The following is an 18107-nucleotide window of genomic DNA, read 5'->3' on the forward strand; positions in this document are numbered from 1 at the left end:
GAAAAAGGGGATCAGGGTGATATGAAAATGACACAAGAAAATTGTCAGGGAGAAGACAGAGGAGAAAAAGGGGGTGGTATTAATGGAAAGGGCAAAGAGGCTTTAGAATATAGGTAGGACTCCAAGTACTAGGGTGTACATAGAGATAGAGGAACAAGTGTATAGGTGATTGTAGAGGTACTAGGATATAGGCAGGGTAGCAAGAAGTCATTGAGTATAGGTAGGGGAAAGGTAACTAGAACATAGGCAAGGTCTGAGGTATTATGGCATGTGCAGGGGCGAGCTACTAGCATATAGGTAGTTGTATAGATACAGGAGTATATGTAGGGTGTTTAGGTTCTGGGCTAAATACAAAGGTATCAGGAAAAATGTACAGGTAGAGGAAAGGATATTTGTTGCTAGGCAGCGATTACGGTAACACTATGTAGGCGGGGGTAAGGGTCCTAGCATATAGGCATGGGTGAATGTAAGGGAGGTTTGAGGGTAAAGGTAGCATGACCGCTAGGGGTAGATGTAGAATGATACAGGCAGGAGTAGAAGTATCAAAGTAGGGGTAGAAGTAGTACAGTTAAACCAGGTGTAGCAGTACTGCGATACAGGCAGGAGTAGAACACATGGGAATGAAACTGTTGAAAGAAAAGGAGGGGGGGGGTCGGCCAGGGTAGGTAGGAAAGAAAGGAGAAAGAAGACAAGGAAGAGGTAGAGGGGTAGGAAGGTTTCCACTCTGCCACTCATCTAAAAAGAAAAAGAAAGGGCCTATTTGATGCTAGAAAAACATGAATGAAGTACATTCACTAAGATGGAAGGGAATTCCATTCAAGTCAAAAGTTTTGAGCAAAGTGCTAACTGGAGAATGTCTCTACAGGAAAGCTGTCCTTAAATATCTTCTTTCCAGAATCCGATACAACCAATTCCAGTGTGAGCACTTTAATAGCAGTCACTAGACACAAGGTCCTCAGTCACTCTTCGCCCTCCTGAACACGTTTCTCAGAAGGAGTTTCTTTGCTTGCTTGGTAACACAGGATAAAGCAAGGCATGATCTAGAAGATGTGCTGTGCTGGCACTTAAAGTTCATTACTAATGGCACTAAGTGGTACGGGTGTAGAATAACCTACGAAGATGGATGCTAAAATCCCTGGTGGATTTGCTTTTGATGTTCTGCTCATCGACCGTTTGCAACCCGCCAAGATGTACATCTAAAAAGTGAGTAAAAAGTGAAAGAAAATCTGACTGACTGACTTAAGTAGGTTGAGATGCCATAGGTGGTCACATTTGTCAACATGCAAATAATTATTATTATCATTACTATTACTACTACTACTGCTTCACCACTGTCACTCTGCTGTTGCTCTTATTAAAAAACCTGCATGAAAAAAACTTGTAGTTAAAACAGCCCATATGTGAATGTCAAATGCAACTGCGGAATCACTAACAGGCACACAGTCCTTCACTTAGTACAACCGTTTAATCATTTCACATAACATTACAGACATTTTATTGTCAAACTATTTTAAGATGATGAGAAACACAAAAGGGTGTGCAGCACCCATGTTTGGGAATAAATGGAACTACATTAGATGAACAATATAGCACCATAACACAGGTACAAAATAGGTTTTCCATCACATACAAAAAACACATCCCGACTACCCTTTTTACATCATGTTCTATACTTAGTCACATAAAAGTATAAAATCCTGCAAGTGATGGTAACTTCAGGCAATGCTTCGAGTGCAGAGCATCGCGGGCAGTAACCCCACATATCAGTGCCAACATTTTAGAGAGTCAAAACTCCTGCTTCCTCAACGTGCTGCCTCTTAGGGAAGAACGAGCGCCTTCTTCAGGGGAGGGAGGAAGGTGGGGTCAGCTTGCTAGACTTCCGGGTTTAATTTGTATCTAGCTTGGCCATTTCCTGGACATAGATACCTATGCTCTCACTGTCAAACAGCACAAAATAAACCGTCTTGATTGAAGAAGACATTGTAGACACAAAATAGGTAGAAATAGCTTTCAGGATCAGCTGCGCAGCAGTTTGCTTGGGGAAGCCATTTCTGGAAAAGGAAAACAAAAGACGAGTATATTTAATCATAATATCGGATTATTCATGAAAGATTTGATTTGTCGACAAAACAAAGAAAACGTCCTCAAATAAGTAAAGCCGGCTATTATAAATATAATTTACCAAGCTACTATGTACCATAAATATAAATCATTTATAGACTATATATAGTTATGTCACTTTATATTAGTTATACACGCATGATAGAACTTTTAACCCATAAAATGGCAAGAATTCCTTTCATTCGTCAATCAGCGTGCCATAAACATTGGAGGGTTATGTAACATTCTGGGTGCAATTATCTACGTTTTAAAGATTATTGTAGGATGTTTGTAGAAAGAGCACTTAAGGGCTCATACGTTACTTCTTTTAAAGTCTATGTATTGCAGAGCTGATTAGTGGAACTCTGGATTTGTGGCTGAGACGATCAGTCCAAATAAGAGTGTTTTTTAGAACTGCTACAAACAAATTGAGCTCCATACCACATCTAATGTCAACGACACACAAATTTACAGAGAATGAGGTCTGGGTCAGCACTCTTCACCTACAGGCTTGTTTTGGTAAGCACATTTCAGTCCTTGCTTGTTTGACATGCCTCTAACATGCTGGGTAAACCAACAGGAGTATAGTGCAGCTCTGCATTTTGTAATAGTGTTTTTTCTCTGGAAACTGGTAAACAAGGAGTCCATCTAATTTGCAATCAATATGTTCAGTGAGGGGATGGCATGGGGTTCTACTGCACAATAAGTAGGTGCTTTCTCCAGATGCAGCAGGCAATGCAGAGTGGTGCCACCGGTAGCAGGTACTTGAGCTGGTTCTTGGCCTGTAGATGGGCAGCATATACTCAATGCTAAGGTCCATCACTGCCACTAATGCCAGACTACAGCACCACACCAACACCCACTAAGGCTGACACCTCTTGCTGTCTCAGCCTGCAGTAGGTGACATGAATACTTGCCATCTGTGGGAGGAGCACTGAGAAAAAATAAATATATTTTTTACTCTCAGAAAACTATGTGTTGCTGCTGGCATGCACCAGATCACCGGTGGTACATGGTTTGAATGCGCCCGCCTGTGTTTGTACTGAATAATTCCTTCTCCTCCCAGTGGCGGCCAGCAAAAACAAAATTTGGTGGAGAGAACACGGGAGGTGGAGCACGGGGATGGGGGGATGCAGGGTGGGGTTGCGGCAGGGGATTGCAAGGGTGGTGGATTGCAAGGGGGAGGGATTGCAAGGGGGAGGGATTAGTAAAATATATATTTTTTCAAAGAACTTACTTGGAGCCACCAGCAGCCTCCTGCGTCTCACGTACTGTCCTCTTCCTGGTCCCAGCAGCCCCTGGGACAAACATCCATCTCCCATGGGGATTGGCCTGAGCAGGCGGGAAAGACGCTCTACTCAGACCAGGGAGTCTGTGGGGTTTCTCCAGCCCGGCTGTTCAAACCTAAGTGCGCATGTGTGTTTGGCCGGCCAGAGATGGCCGGCCAACACACATATGCGCACTTAGGGAGTGCACATAGCAGTCCTCCTCCCACCTCCCATACCTTAACCCGGCCCCACCCTACAGCGCTGGCTCAAAGCTAGAACATTGTTTTATTTTTCATTTGCTGGCTCTGAGCCAGGCAGTGGGGCAACACTCCTCTGCCATTGCAGAGGAGCTGCTGCTGTCTCCTCCATATACCAAGGAAGAGCCGGCACTCCAATAGCTGCTCCACAGTTGCTGTATTATACAAGTATGTGTTGAAGATCAATGCATTTCAGCTGTACAACAGCCTTGTTCACAATAAAAAAACGCCATTACATCTCTGCCTTTTCATTCATGTCTACCAAGCCCCACCTCTCACTGCAATGTTATTAATATAAACGGTGGACCAGAATAGTCATAAAAGAGTGGCGGCCATTTTGGAACACTCTACCTGTAAGTTTCCGATATATTTACAAAACACATTAACATCTACTCAGAGCATTTCAGTTTACATCAAGTTATGAAATACATCAAGATAACAATGCAAATCAATTCTTAGTTTCACAAACCAGAAATTCATCAATATGGCAGATAAGTGTTGTGAGATTTTTCTCCCACACAATTCATAATAATTTCTAAATCGCCACAATTCATAATAATTTCTAAATCGCTACTAACCCCTTTGTAATTCATACTGACTTCAAAGCTGGAAGGAATAGCATGGAATAGTGACTATTAGAATATGGAACTGTGGTAGTATAGAGGTTAAGGGCGCACCTGCAGTGTTGTTCAGGTTCAGCGCTAGACAGGGCAACTCATTTTGGCCCTTAGAGCCTCTTATCAGATTGGACCTTTGTATTTGGCCAAGACGCTCACTCTGTATCATCCTGGTAGATCCCTTTGCTCCTCTGGAGCCGAACGTTCTGTGGTTCTGCGAATCAAAAGGTACAGATGGGGGGTATTTCTGTTTCTTACATTGCAGCCACAGCTTGGAATGCCCTCCCCTAGACCCGACGGGCTATGAAAGATGAGCACGGATTTAAACGGAATCTGAAAACGAAACGTGCTTATTTCACTCAGCATATCAGTAAGTTGGTCCATGCCGTGAAGGGTCATTTAGCCTGCTAAAGTAGCTGTGCGCTCTATAAATCCTAATTATTAACAATATTAATACTAACTGTGAGGGAGGTATTACTGGTTATTAACATGCTATTAAATTTGCCACAGATAAAACATTATTGGGCATGGACTTTTGTTTCTATGCCTATTCCTCTTCATAGGTGTTCCGTCTTCAATGTTGCATAGCCCTTATTCCAATCTGGAAATATTTCTACACACTGTCCAGAAACCGAGAGGCATTCCACACGTGAGCTAGCAGCTCTTTAGGCAGGGTTTAAAGGGCTCCTGCCGCTGACATGTAGACACTGCACAGGTCAGGAAACCTTTTGGCAGCACAGCTGCATCCAGAAGAGCCACTCCATACACCAGGAATCCACCAGCGTCAGACAGCATCCCAGCAGATGGCCTCCTGCTTCACTTGTGATCTGGGAGACCTCCTGGCTTTGCCAATTCTATTTTCCTCATTATTCTTGTGCTTTATTTTTATTGATATTTGTATAGTGTCATGTTTGATACTCTTAATTATATACTTGTTAAACCTGTAATATATACACAGTAGATATTTCACATTGTAGCAAGTGTCTTAAACCAAAGCAGGTTTGTTGTCTCAGAATTTGCTTTTTTCTCCAAAAATGCAAAATGGACCTGCTCCTCCTTTTTTTTTTAATCTTCTCTTGGTGAACCTAATCTTCCTTGGTTAAAGTGGAAAAAAGTGTTTACGCACTATGCTTGTGTTTGCGGAACATCGCTTAGTGCAGAAAGGAAAACCTCCTTATTGATGCATTGTTTGGGTGCAGAAGGCCAAGAAGTTTATGAACATCTTCCTGACCATCCCGATAATGAAAATTCTAGTCTTAACGAATTCGAAATTGCTATTAAAAAAATTGGATTTACACTATTTACCAAAAGTGAGCACGGTTCTTGAAAGGTATCACTTTGGTAGGCGTATGCAAAAAAGAGAAGAATCAGTTGAACAATATATTACTGAACTACGCAAATTAGCCGCAAAGTGCAATTTTGGTGCATCATTAGAAGAATGTCTTCGAGACCAGATGATTTTGGGTTGTAGTACTGACAAAGCAAGAGATAGCTTGTGGCAGAAGGATAATCCCTCTTTACATGAGGTGGCTAAAACTCATGAAGATTCAAGAGCTTGTTTGGAAACTATACAAAAGAGTGATTGGCAAATAAAGCCCAGAGTTCTGTCATGAAAATGGACAAAGACAAAGAGAAGAATAAATATGAGGGGGCAAAGGGTAAAAACTTGAATATGTTTGAGTCTCAACCGTGTATTTCAAAGAGTTTCCAACCTAATATCTCAAAGGGTTTCCAAGGAAAATGTTTTAGATGCGGAAATACAGGCCACATGGCAAATTTCAAAGACTGGCCTTGGATGGAAAGAGTCTTGCGTCACATGTGATCTTAAAGGACATTTTACCAGGTGTTGTAGGTCTGGCAGAGATCAAAAGAAAGTCAGAGAGGTACATTTAATTGAGATGGTTATGGAAGAAGTCAACATCTGTCAGGTGAAAGGGTCTGGTACTGAAGGTCCATTAGATGTTGTATAAATTGATGATGCACCTGTGAAGATGTTATTCAATTCTGGGGCAAAGGTAACCTTGATCCCAAAGAAGTTCTTCGATCAATTTCTTTTAAAGAAGGTCACTTCGTCGAAACCAGACTTAAGACCAAGAGGTTATGGGGGTGAAATTATTGATCTCCTGGGGAGGTTCTGGGGGACGATTGATTATACAGGCAGAATTGTTCCTGGCAAAATTTATGTTTCCATGAAGGGGGATTCCTTAATAAGTTGGTTTCACCAACATGATCTAAAGGTCTTTCTGGATTCAAATGCGAACCCTTCAGTGTGTCTGAAGGATATACCTTCTGTTAGTCAAGTTGGAAAATAATGCAAAACTTGGGTGAGTCTTTTGTCTGAGGTATTTGAGAAAAAGCTGGGGTGTCTCAAGAAGTACGAGCATAAAATCATAATTAAACCTGGCTCTACTCCTAATGTTGCCAAGGTTCGAAGTGTTCCAATTATGGTGAAGGACAGTATGAATATTGAACTTGATAAACTCAAAGTCAATGGTATTATAGTGGAGGTTGAGGCAACTGAGTGGCTTTCTCACATAGTTATGGCTCGCAAGGCCAATGGGGAGGCCAGGCTTTCTGTAGATCTGAGGGAGCTCAATAAAGTAGTTGTGGTGGACCACTATCCACTACCTAACATCAGTGAGATGCTGTGTTCCCTTGGTGGTGCGAGGCATTTTTAATCTCTTGACTTAACCTAAGCTTACCATCAGGTCAAGCTGCATCCGTCTTCTCAAGATTTAACGGCCTTTGTTACACCCTTTGGTACCTTTAGATTTTTGAGGATGCCCTTTGGCCTGATCTCTGCGGCTTCAGTGTTCCAGAGAGTTATGGAACATGTTCTCAAGAATATTGAAGGGGTAAATATTTATCAAGATGATGTTCTTGTGTTTGGTGTGGACTCCAGAGAACATGATCAGAGGTTAAGTTTGGTTTTGAAGAGGATGTGTGATGCAGATTTGACTCTACGTGCAGAAAAGTGTAAATTTGATGTGGCCGAGATTGAATATTTGGGACACCAGGTGTCTGCCAATGGCATTAAGCCCAAATCGTCACTGGTTGAGACCATCTGCAAACTCAGGACCCCCATGAACAAAGATGAACTAGTGAAATATTTGGGTATGGCAGAATTTTATCACAAGTTTGTCCCTAATGTTGCCAGTGTGACTAGTCACTTGAGGGATCTTTTAAAAAAAAGGGTGTGAGTTTGAATGGACTAAAGTATGTGACAGTGAATTTCTACACTTGAAAATCTGTCTAAGTAAAGCACAAGATCTCAGCAGTTTTGATCCAAAGAAAAAATCCTATTTAATGACAGATGCCAGCTCTAAAGGTTTAGGAGTGGTTCTTTTTCAGAAATATGATGGTGTTGAGAAGGTTGTCTTGTTTTTGTCTAGACCTTTAAGAGGGGCTGAATGCAACTATTCCGTTGTGGAAAGAGAGGCGCTGGCAATATATTGGGCGATCCAAAAATTGAGGAAATTTCTTTGGGGAAGTTTGTTTGAAGTATTGACGGATCATAAACCGTTGAAGGAACTATTTACAGAAAAATGAATTGATTTTGTCTCACATCGCATACGAAAATGGGTTGTGGCGTTACAGGAATTTAGCTTTGTTGTCTCCTATTTGCCAAGTGCAAGTAATATTCTAGCAGATTTTCTGTCTAGGTTAGGAAATGCTGACGAAGGTTCTGTAGATGTTGATTGTTTTGGGGGTGAGGATTTTGAAGAAGGTGTGGATGTTTGCCTCATTAGCGATGGGATTGTTTCTGAAGATGAATGGAGGGAAACGTTCGTGAAAGATGAAGTTTAAAAAAAAGTGATGACGATGGATTCGGATGGGTGGTGCGATAAGAAGGAGTGTGATCAAGAGTTGAAGGGTTTTTGGCAGGTCAAAGATGAGTTCACTGTTGTGGATGGTATTCTTCTAAGGGTGAACAGATTGATTCCCTCACATTATTTACGCGAGAGGTTATTGAAAAGTGCTCATGCTAGTCACATGGCAATTGTCAAGACGAAGGATAGACTTGGAGAAGTCTACTGGTGGCCAGGCATGGATGTCTGGATTGAAAGGGAAGTTAGAAACTGTGCTTAATGTGTGTGTAGTGACAAGGTTCTGAAATGTAGAACACAACCAATGGTACTTAGAGAGGAAGCTGATGGTGCATGGTCTGATGTTGCTATTGATATTTTGGGTCTGATCAAAAAGTCTCATGATCAGTATGTTATTGTCTGTTTGGATTTGTATTCACTCTGACCGGAAATTAAGGTTGTGAATCCCATAGAATCTTCTGACGTTATTGAGTTTTTGGACAGTCTATTTGAAAGGGAAGGTTTTCCTCTGTCTTTACTTTCAGACAATGGGGTACAATTTACCTCAGCTGTTGTGGAGGAATTTTTATCTTCCAGAGGCATTAAGCACAAAAAAAGCCGCTCTCTGTTATCCAGAAAGTAATGGAGTCGTCAAGAGATTTGTTAAGGTATTAAAGGAGACTCTTCAACAGGCTGTGGCGACAGGGTCTGATTTGGAGGCTGCCATGAGAAAGAAGGTGAGAGAGTACAGGTTTACTCCGCATTCCTCCACGGGGGTGTCTCCTTTTCGTCGGTTTAAGAAAAGGGTGGCAAATACTGAGGTTTGCCCCTCTTGGGTTTCCTCAAAGCAGTTGGTTGTCAATAAAGATGCTGACTGGGTGGAGGGTTGGAGAGACAGAGAGCGGATGATTAAGGAAAAGAGAAAACAGCGGTATGATAAGAGAAGAGCTGTCAAGAACCTGGTTGTCGCAGTTGGTGATTGGGTTAAGATAAACTCACCTCGCTTGGGCAAATCTGGTTCAAAGTTCAGTGTACCTTTTAAGGTGATAAAGGTTTTTAAGAACGCCATTCATACAAGTGACCATAGAATATGGAATTTGAATAGAGTTGCAAAATGTCAATCCTCTTTTCCGTCAGAAAGTAAAGATGTGATTCCACAAAGGATGTTGGTCAGACCACGCAGAGTTGTTCAACGGCCTGCAAGATTTTGAGATTATGTTAGAACTTCTCTTTTGTTCTCTCAAATTTATGATGTTGTTATTAAGGGGGAGGTGATGTAGTGTTCCTTCCTAGAATGTATTTCTTTGTTGCTATGTTACATGGTCCAGAATGTAGAATGGACCTTGGAAGAAGAATGTAAGCAACTTGTCAGTTGCCAGTTGCAGGTCCTGGATGCTGTCATTTACTTGCCTATATTCTTTACTAATAAATCTACATTATAAATCTCGCTACGCTGCAGCCTTCTATCCTTTACACCAATCTGTATTGTTCAACTTGTCATGAAACTGACACGGAATCAGTGCTTATACAGGTGTTTCCATCGCCCTGGAGAAGGGACTACAACACGGCGGTAAGAGATAGTTTCAAGTGGAAGTGAACGGATGAGATGTGCACAGTGCTGACGTTGGATAGGCAGTCCTCGGACTACGGGCTAAGCCCACTCTTTGTGTGCTATGCAACCGTGCAGCTTTGTTGGGGCAGCCAGCATTGAGCTTTTTTATTTCCTATGGCTAAACTGAGTAAAGTGCTGAGCTTTCTGTACGGTACCACACCCTGTCCTTCCACGGGGGCAGTTCCTGTTCCCACAGTGCTATCAGTGACCTGCCATGGTGATGGGTGCCTCCACAGCCCACCTCCTGCTCACTGAGCCTCTAGCTGGTAGATTTAGTACATCCTGTGCTTAAAACTAATGGCTACCCTGACAGCAGCAGGTCTCTACTGCAGGCTCCGTGCCTGATCTGAGCATTACGTGGGAGCTGCAAACACTCACCGCTGCAGAAACCACACTGAAGCTAGATCTGAGGTAAAGTCCCATCGTAGACCGCCAGGTGGGTTCTCTACTGTCATTTCTGAGCAGAATCTGCCAATGTGGAAAACTGTTTAAAATAGAGCAGACTGCATAACAAATGACCTCACTTTGTGCTGTAACTGACTTATGAGGCGTCAACATTATATACTACACAAAGGAAGCATGAAGATAATCTTGTGAGATTAAAATAAGGGATAGTAGCACAGATAAATAGGCAGCATTGTTGGTTCAAAGGGGGGGGGGGGAGGGGCCGGGGGGTATATGGGATTCATGCAAATCCCAGGGCTTATGCAGTGGAAAATAGAAAATCATTGTTCAGAAGCAAGCATCTTACTCGTGACAATTTTGTTGATATTATTTTAGTGGGGGGCCCGGGGAAGAAACGTAAGAATGTATTGCTTCTACCTATGTTGAACATGTTACCTGTTGAAGAGGCCTTTACTCCTGCTGCTTATTATAAATTAACTGTCTGAGGGAATCCTGCTCTGCGTATGGCATAGTATGGATATTTATATAGCACTGAATGCCCCTGACAAGACACCGATGTGCCTTGCAGATGGGGCGCAATGTAACTGTAAAAGCTCAGTGTTAGGGGTGTAGTCAGCGGGAGGGTTGAAGTCAGTCCTGCTGTTTCCATATGATGTCATGCCATTTGTAAGGTTTCTCCTAGGCAGATTTTGTGCAGATTAGTGTGACGTCCATATTTGGATATGGAAGATGAATTGGTGGGATGCTTCATAGGCACCATTGTCATTCATACGGATGCTACAGTTTCCATTCTGTTTTCAATAACATAACGTGTATTTGTAAAGCTCACGTTCACCCTCAAAGGGGCATCTTGGCGCTGAATAACAGATGTTTATTGTTACCCATCTCAATGGTACTCTCAATGGTAATCTATTTGTTAAAGGAATCTGTGTGCAGTTCATCCATGCTTTTATTTGTAAGGTTAGATTTTGATTATGAGACAACACAATAATTCTGATGGGTAAAGTGGTTTCATGCTCCAGTATAGAGCTGCATTCAATTGGGCAACTGCTGAAGTTACAATTCCTTCATTATTACATTAGTAGTTAATGCACTGTCTACAGTTCTACGAAGACTTAATGCACATGTGGACATATGACATGCAGGGGTCATGCAGGTTGTAATTTATGCAATAATTATTAATGATACCTCAGCTGGCCTTAATATTTTACAGGTATTAAACAATTAAGCATGCTCCGGCTCGCGTGATATAATTTTTTCTGTCATTTACTAGTAACTATTATTGCAGGATTGATGCTATTCCATTTATTTCTGTGGTTGACTTTTTGTTTAGTGGTGTGGTTCTTGTAGTCTACTTCAATTCGTTGAGAGGTATGGTTCCTGTAGACTATTCTGTCTTGTCTTTTGGAAAATGAAGGGATGGCTTTGGGCTCAGTTTTGAATACTTGTGCATTTTGCTTTTTTTGAATAGGATTCTATATTATTATGCTGTACTGGTGCGGCAGCAGAGTGATAATGGGTTGGAATTTCCAGTGGAATAAAGTAGGAAAAAGGCCGGACGTTAACCCCTGCACTGTGCACACTCCAAAATTGGCATGCAACTTCCTTATAGGTCTACATTCAATAAACAGCCAACACGTGTCTCTGTTGAGCGCAGTTTTATTTGCATGACATGTACAATTCTTACTTCTCTTCTAATGCCATGGTCATAATTTTATGACTCTGCGGACTGTCATACATTGCTTATCATAAATCATTTGCACATCTTAGGTCCATAAAACAACTCTGACAGTTCACTGTTCCGCTCTTTTGCGGGCATAACTCAATTTCTGCTTTTGGGTCCTAGAATTGTTCGGTTGGTTTCCACGCTCCTTGCGTGTGGTGGGTAGCCTTTCGCCGGAGTTAGGCCCCAACTCACTACCTTGTAAGTCTCTTTTGTGCCCTTCCATCCGGTGGGTCTGGGCTGCGAGTGCCATCTCCGTTTGTTACCCCTTATTCGGGCCTACTCACCCTGCCGTAAGCCATCGCAAAGTGAGTGGCCCTACTCATACACACAGCCCTGCTGGTGTGCCTCCATAACCAACCATTGTACCCCCTTTTCTCCGCCACCGCCTTGCCTGCCATCAGAGCACTGCGATATTGCTGTTCCTTCGGTGTGGGTTGGGGCGTGTGTCTCGAATTTCCTTTGGTGTACCGCTCCCCCCAGCTCCACGGTGTCCGCTCAGTGAGCTGTGCTGTGGCGAGTGGTGCCTTATAACCTTCCCTATAACCTTTGTCTGTGCAGGCGGCTTCCTCCCATTGGGGGGGGGTTCAAAGGTCGCCTTGCCCCCCCCATTGGCCAGGTGCTTCGCCGCCACCTTGGCACTCTATCACAAGCGAGGGGTAGGCCTCTCTTGCTTCTAGGCGCTTCATAGCGGCCTAAACTGGATTTTTCCAGGGCCCGGCAGCTATTAAGGCGCCAGCCCTGCGGCCTCTGCAAAAACCGACGCACTGTGCTCACTCCAAAATTGGCATGCAACTTTCTTACAGGTGTACATCCAATAAACAGCCAACACGTGTCATAGTCTTGTGGTCTCTCTTGGCCGCAGTTTTATTTGCATGACATGTACAAGTCTTACTTCTCTTCCGATGCCCTGGTCATAATTTTATGACCCAGGCCATAAATCATCATTGCGGACTGTCATATATTGCTTATCATAAATCATTTGCACATCTTAGGTCCATTAAGCTGACAGATTGCTGTTCCGCTCTTTTGCATGCATAACATGTCTTGCTGCTTTTGGGGCCCTAGAATTGTTCGGTTTCCAGGCCCCTTCTGTGTGTGTGTGTGTGTGTGTGTGTGTGCGTGTGCGCGCGTGTCGGGGGTGGGGGGGGGGGGGTAGCCTCTCACCCGAGTTAGGCCCCAACTCCCTACCTTGTTAGTCCCTTTTGTGCCCTGCCGTCCGGTGGGTCTGGGTTGCGAGTGCCGTCTTCGTTTGCTACCCCCGTATTTGGGCCTACTCAGCCTGCTGTAAGGCATCCCAAAGTGAGTGGCCCTCTTCCTACACACCGCCCTGGCGGTGTGCCTCCATAACCAACCTTTGTACCTACTCTTCTACGCCACGCCATCAGGGAGGCTAACGTCTTCTGGCGGTTCCCTCCTGTCTTGTCTGCCTCTTAATTTTGTTTTAGTTGCAGCCTGCCATTGTCATCACGCCCATACTTGCATTCCTCTTTCTGATAGGTGAACCCCCATCCTGCCCGTGAAGGTCTGGGCGGTTTGGGTTGATGAGGCCGTGCCTGATGCTCTCCAGGCCATTGACCCTACAAAATGTGCTTACGGCGATGTTCAGCTTTCTCCTTGAGTTTTTGACTGCCTTGTGCAGCTCAGCACCCCGCCACACCAGCCTGGTGATCAGCTCGGATCATATGATGGTGGTGCTCCCGGAGCACCTGGCCATCTCAGTTTAATCGGTCTGGATGGCCTGGAGGAGTTCACCAAGTAATTCCCTCAAAGATGTATTATCAAGACGTCAGGGAGCCGTGCAGCCCCAGCCTCCAGTTCCCAGAGTGCCACTAATAACAGGTTCCATCTCATCCACGGGCGACCCCACCATCGGACGGATGTGTCGACCGGCCTGCCTCTCTGTTTATGTCCTCCACGCTGCCACCATGCCTGCATCCGGGCAACAAACAAGAGGCTCACCACCCATACCAGACGCAGGCGCCTTCCTGCTGGGGCAACAATTAAAATGTCAGGCAGGCTGGCGTGTCATCGCTGTGCCCCCACACGCCCACTCCCATGTTCCTGTGGCTAAGTCTTTCTACAATAACTGTGGTATCACGTTTGTCCTATTGGCTATGGACCGCCACCTGCCTACAGGTTTGTGTCCCGCCTCGGTCATCCAATGTTGGGGTGCCGAGGCTGCTGCCCCAATCCGAAATGAATGCGAGCTTTAGTCGGCTGCTGGAAAAGTGGGCCTTCCCCTGTGGGTCCTATCGCCATGTACACTAGGAGGCTGTGCCAGCTTGATCTGTTTTTGACCGTCTTAAGAGCAGTTCTATCATTGTCGCACCATGTTTGACATCGGCTGCTGGAGGCACCGCAGCGCCGTGCCTTTTCTTGCTGGTGCCACGAGTTCGCTGAGTCTAAAGGCCTTGAACAGTTAGCTCAAATGTGTCACTTGCTATTTCTGGAAGTGTGTCCATGAGCATGGCCAATCTTGAAAAATCTATAGGTCACCGGGTGTCCGGTTTCCCTCCCTCTGTGCCCTTCCACCCCTTCATAGCTGCTTTAATGTAGTGAGAGGCAGTGTGGTCCTGCCCAGTGATAATCTTAGAGAAGTATGCTACCGCTGAGAAGTGAACCTGTGCCCAAGATTTTGGATTTTTGTTTGTGAATGCCTATTGAATGAACCGCTTAACTGCTTTTGTTGTCTCTCCCAGTGTATGGAGTTGCATCACCTTTCCTGAGTACTTCCTGTAGAGCTTGGCCGCTTCGGGGGTAAGGGCCTGGTTCACTAGTACCGACAGGTCTGTCGTGCCCGGGCCCATAATTCCACTGGGAAGGGGGTCATTGCCCGTTCCGCCCCAGGAGCCAGTTCCCTGAATTGTTTTATCTCTCCTCGAAAATGGGCGTCCGCCATGGCGTTCTCCACCCCCGGTACACAGCGTGCCTTCAGGTCTATGTTCCACTCAAACTGCAATTTAATCAATTGACGAATTAATTGCAGTGTGTCCTGGCACCTGGCCGTACCTTTGTTGATTGCCTGTACCACCCCTTTGTTGTCCCACCAAGCAGTCAGCTTCATGTTCCTCAATCTCCGTTTCCAGATTGCCAGGGCTACTACAATGGGGATCAGCTTCAGAAATATGCTGTTGCTGGTGATGCCCTGCTTATTCCAGGTGTCAGGCCACGGCCCAGCGCACCACTTGTCGCCCAGGATTGCCCCAAAGCCTGTGCTGCCTGCTGCATCTGTGAAAAGGGGCTATCTGCCGGGTAGTAACCCACCCCTCTCTCCATATCAGAAGCCTGTTAAACTCTGCTAGGAATGTGTTCCACATGACCAGGTCGCTCTTGACTCCTGCCCCCGGCCTGAGGTGGTGGAGCTTGTGCGTGAGCTGTTAGCTGTGTTAGGCCCCTGGCGAAGGACCGGCCAGCAGGAATGACTCTGGCTGCGAAGTTGAGCTTTCAAATCAGCCTCTGAAGCTCACGGAGGGTGGCCTTCTACCTGTCGTACATGGACCTTATGTCCTCTCTGAATTCCTTTTCCTTTTCATGGGGCAGTCTGGCCGTTCCTAGCTCAATCCGTCAAAATGTGAGTTTGGTTGCGGGACCCGCGGTTGTTTCAGCCGCTAATGGTACTCCCAACTCCCCGACTAACTCCCGAAATGCATTCTGTGTGTCGCCACATTCTGATGACTTGGCAGGACCCACAAACAGGAAATCGAGGTAGTGCAGCTTGTCTCCTGCGGGATTCCAGTCTTGCAACGCCCCGACTCCAGGACGGTGTTAAATTGCTCGAAGTACGCACACGGAACCCATTGGCATAGCTTTGTTAAAATAAGTCACCCCTTCCCATTGGAAACCTAACAAGTGGAAACTAGCCGGGTGGACCGGGAGGAGACAAAATGCGGACTCAATGTCAGCCTTTGCCATGAGGGCTCCCCGGCCCGTCAACTTTACTAGGTCGATGGAGTCTTCTGCTGTTGCGAAACCCACTGAACATGCCTCTGGGCTGATCCCGCCGTTAACAGACTCACCCTCGGGGAAGGAAAGGAGGTGAATAAGCCTGAACTGCCCTTTCTCTTTATTAGGAACTACCCCCAAGGGGGAGATCACTAATCCCTCTGGCAATGTGAGAGGTAGGGGGCCCTCAGTCCTCCAGAGGGATATTTATTTTTGTATTTTTTGGCGAACCACCTTTGGGTGTCCTTTAGCTGAATTTAAGTTTTCTACCTTGCCTTTGGGTAAGGCCCTCAAAGAGCATCCTAAAACTCTCATATCCTTTTACCAGCAGAGCAGCGTCCCTTGTGTTGTGATATTTGTTAGCAAGCTTCCTGAGTTTGCGTGTGTTGATAGGGGATTTGACAACTGCTCACTTTTGTCCTGTCCCCCCACACCCTTCGGCTCTGTGCTATTGTCTCTTCTTCTTCTCCCCTCGCGGCTTGTTGCATTTGCACCTTGTTGCCGAGTGGCCCCCCCTGCAAATGGAGCATATGTGTTAAAATTTGCAAGAGGCCACTGTGAGAAGCTGGCCTGGCATATGCTGGTCACTAGTTATAGTGGCCACCTTGCACCAGTCCAATTCGACTCTTATGGTAGATAGGTTTAAGACAACCTTTTAAAGAAAGCTATCCTAGTGGTAGCTGTGGAGAGCAGCCTTCAGGCTAAGTCTCAGAGGAATGTAAAGCAGCTTGTTTTACCTTATAATCTCTTGAATTACCAAATGAAAGGACACCACACAGGCACATATATCAAATATATATGTATTTATTTCTAGACACACACTACTAATCTCTTTATGAGATTAGAAGCCAGGAACACATCTAAATATCAACGTTTCACAATAAGTTAAGCACAAATATGGCTGGGGCCCTAGGGGCGTACCAGACCATATACTAAAAAAGAGGTTTAGGAAAGTCGACTTGCAAAATGACAAGGCCTAGGGCCTGTAGAATCTCTGGGGCTTCACTACTGCAGTGAAAGCAGGTAAGTAACAGACCCACGGGAGACGCATGCAGTGTGTGAACACAGCCGTGGGTTCCCTATTGATTACAATGGAGCAAGTCGCGGTTTGATTTTTAAAGTTTTAGGGTACTTCGGGGAAGTCTACAAGCAAGCCACTTACAAGGGAAGTAATTTGCGGGCCAACACACACTAGGGCACCAGAGTGCACGAGTTACCTCACCCAGGGAAGCCGGGTGCATAGGTGTCTCTTGGTGTCGGGTCGCGTCGCTGTTTTCTATGAAGACCAAAGACTTGCTGCTTGCGGCGACTGAAGAAGTGTCCGGTGGAATCCAAGGCTGGATTCGAAATGCAGATGACCTGAAAATTGAAGGGACAGTGTTCACAGTCACTTGCCAGTGACCCGGGGCCAGGAAGATGGATGCCCAAGGATGTTGGGTGTTTTCAGGTGATCAAGGGTGTTTTGACTCTTCGCTCACGAGGTTCAGGAAGGATCGATGATGACCAGCAGCTGGATTCGGAGTGTCCCACGACGTCTGCAGCGGTCTGCGGTGTCGGCAACCGAATTGGAGCCAACAAGCCTTGGCAACAGCAGGTCTCACTCACCCAGCAAGGGTGAGTGAGGGCAGGGAGCCCTTTGAGTCGATAAGAAAGTCTTCGGGGGACCCACAAGGCAAGGGATCGTGAAGATGCCTCTTGAGGAAATGCTTCACAGGAGCCCACGATCACTCGGCACGGGGTAGGCCTCTGATTTACGCTGCAAAACCTGCTGGAGGCTTGGGCCACAAGTGGTCCAAAGCACAAGTTCGTAGAACGTCGTGAAGGGGTTGCACTCGACAATAGTGCACGGTTCCCAGGTATTGCGGTTCATCGTCACTCGTGGGGTCCACTCGCCTCAGCTCTGCTGGGGACTCACAATGGCTGTCGAGAAGTCAGCAAATCCACTTCCGGGGCTGCAGGGACTTCGGACTCCGGCGGGAACGGGAAAGTTTGCGACCGTTGTTTAGAGTTTCTGGTGCCTGCCAAGCAGGGGAGTCACTCCTGGACTCCAAGGGAGATTCTTCTGTCTTCCAAAGGTAGTGGAATGTCGAAGGGCCAGGATTCTTCTTTGTAGAGCATCGTCCAGGGTTATCTACTTTGCAATGGCAAGGTTTGCTATCTTATACTGAAGATAGGGGAGGGACTAGCTCTAGGACCACTCCTCTGGTAGGGGGTGGTTACACCCACTTCCCTTTGTCCAGTTTCGCGCCAGAGCAGGGACAGGTAGCCCCTGAACCGGTTTGAGCTGGCATATGCACAGAGGAGCCTACTGCTCCCCCAGTGCAGGACTTCAAAGCACTCTAGAAGTGCACCCACCCAGCCCCAATACACTAAA

The 18107-nt window shown here is 45.6% G+C and overlaps 1 protein-coding gene across 4 annotated transcripts in view; it reads right to left on the reverse strand.

Annotated features, from left to right (window-relative positions):
• Positions 1-1446: 1446 nt before the first annotated feature.
• MACROH2A1 (macroH2A.1 histone) overlaps positions 1447-18107 on the reverse strand; it is a 217957-nt gene continuing 201296 nt past the window's right edge. For all 4 annotated transcript variants that reach the window (XM_085617997.1, XM_085617995.1, XM_085617996.1 and 1 more), the window contains exon 10: positions 1447-2051. In XM_085617997.1, coding sequence (XP_085474123.1) covers positions 1886-2051 — 166 coding nt within the window. In that variant the 3' untranslated portion in view covers positions 1447-1885. The remainder of the gene's footprint in view (positions 2052-18107) is intronic.

The sequence above is a fragment of the Triturus cristatus genome, chromosome 7 (assembly GCF_964204655.1).
Source record: "Triturus cristatus chromosome 7, aTriCri1.1, whole genome shotgun sequence".
Classification (NCBI taxonomy): domain Eukaryota; kingdom Metazoa; phylum Chordata; class Amphibia; order Caudata; family Salamandridae; genus Triturus; species Triturus cristatus.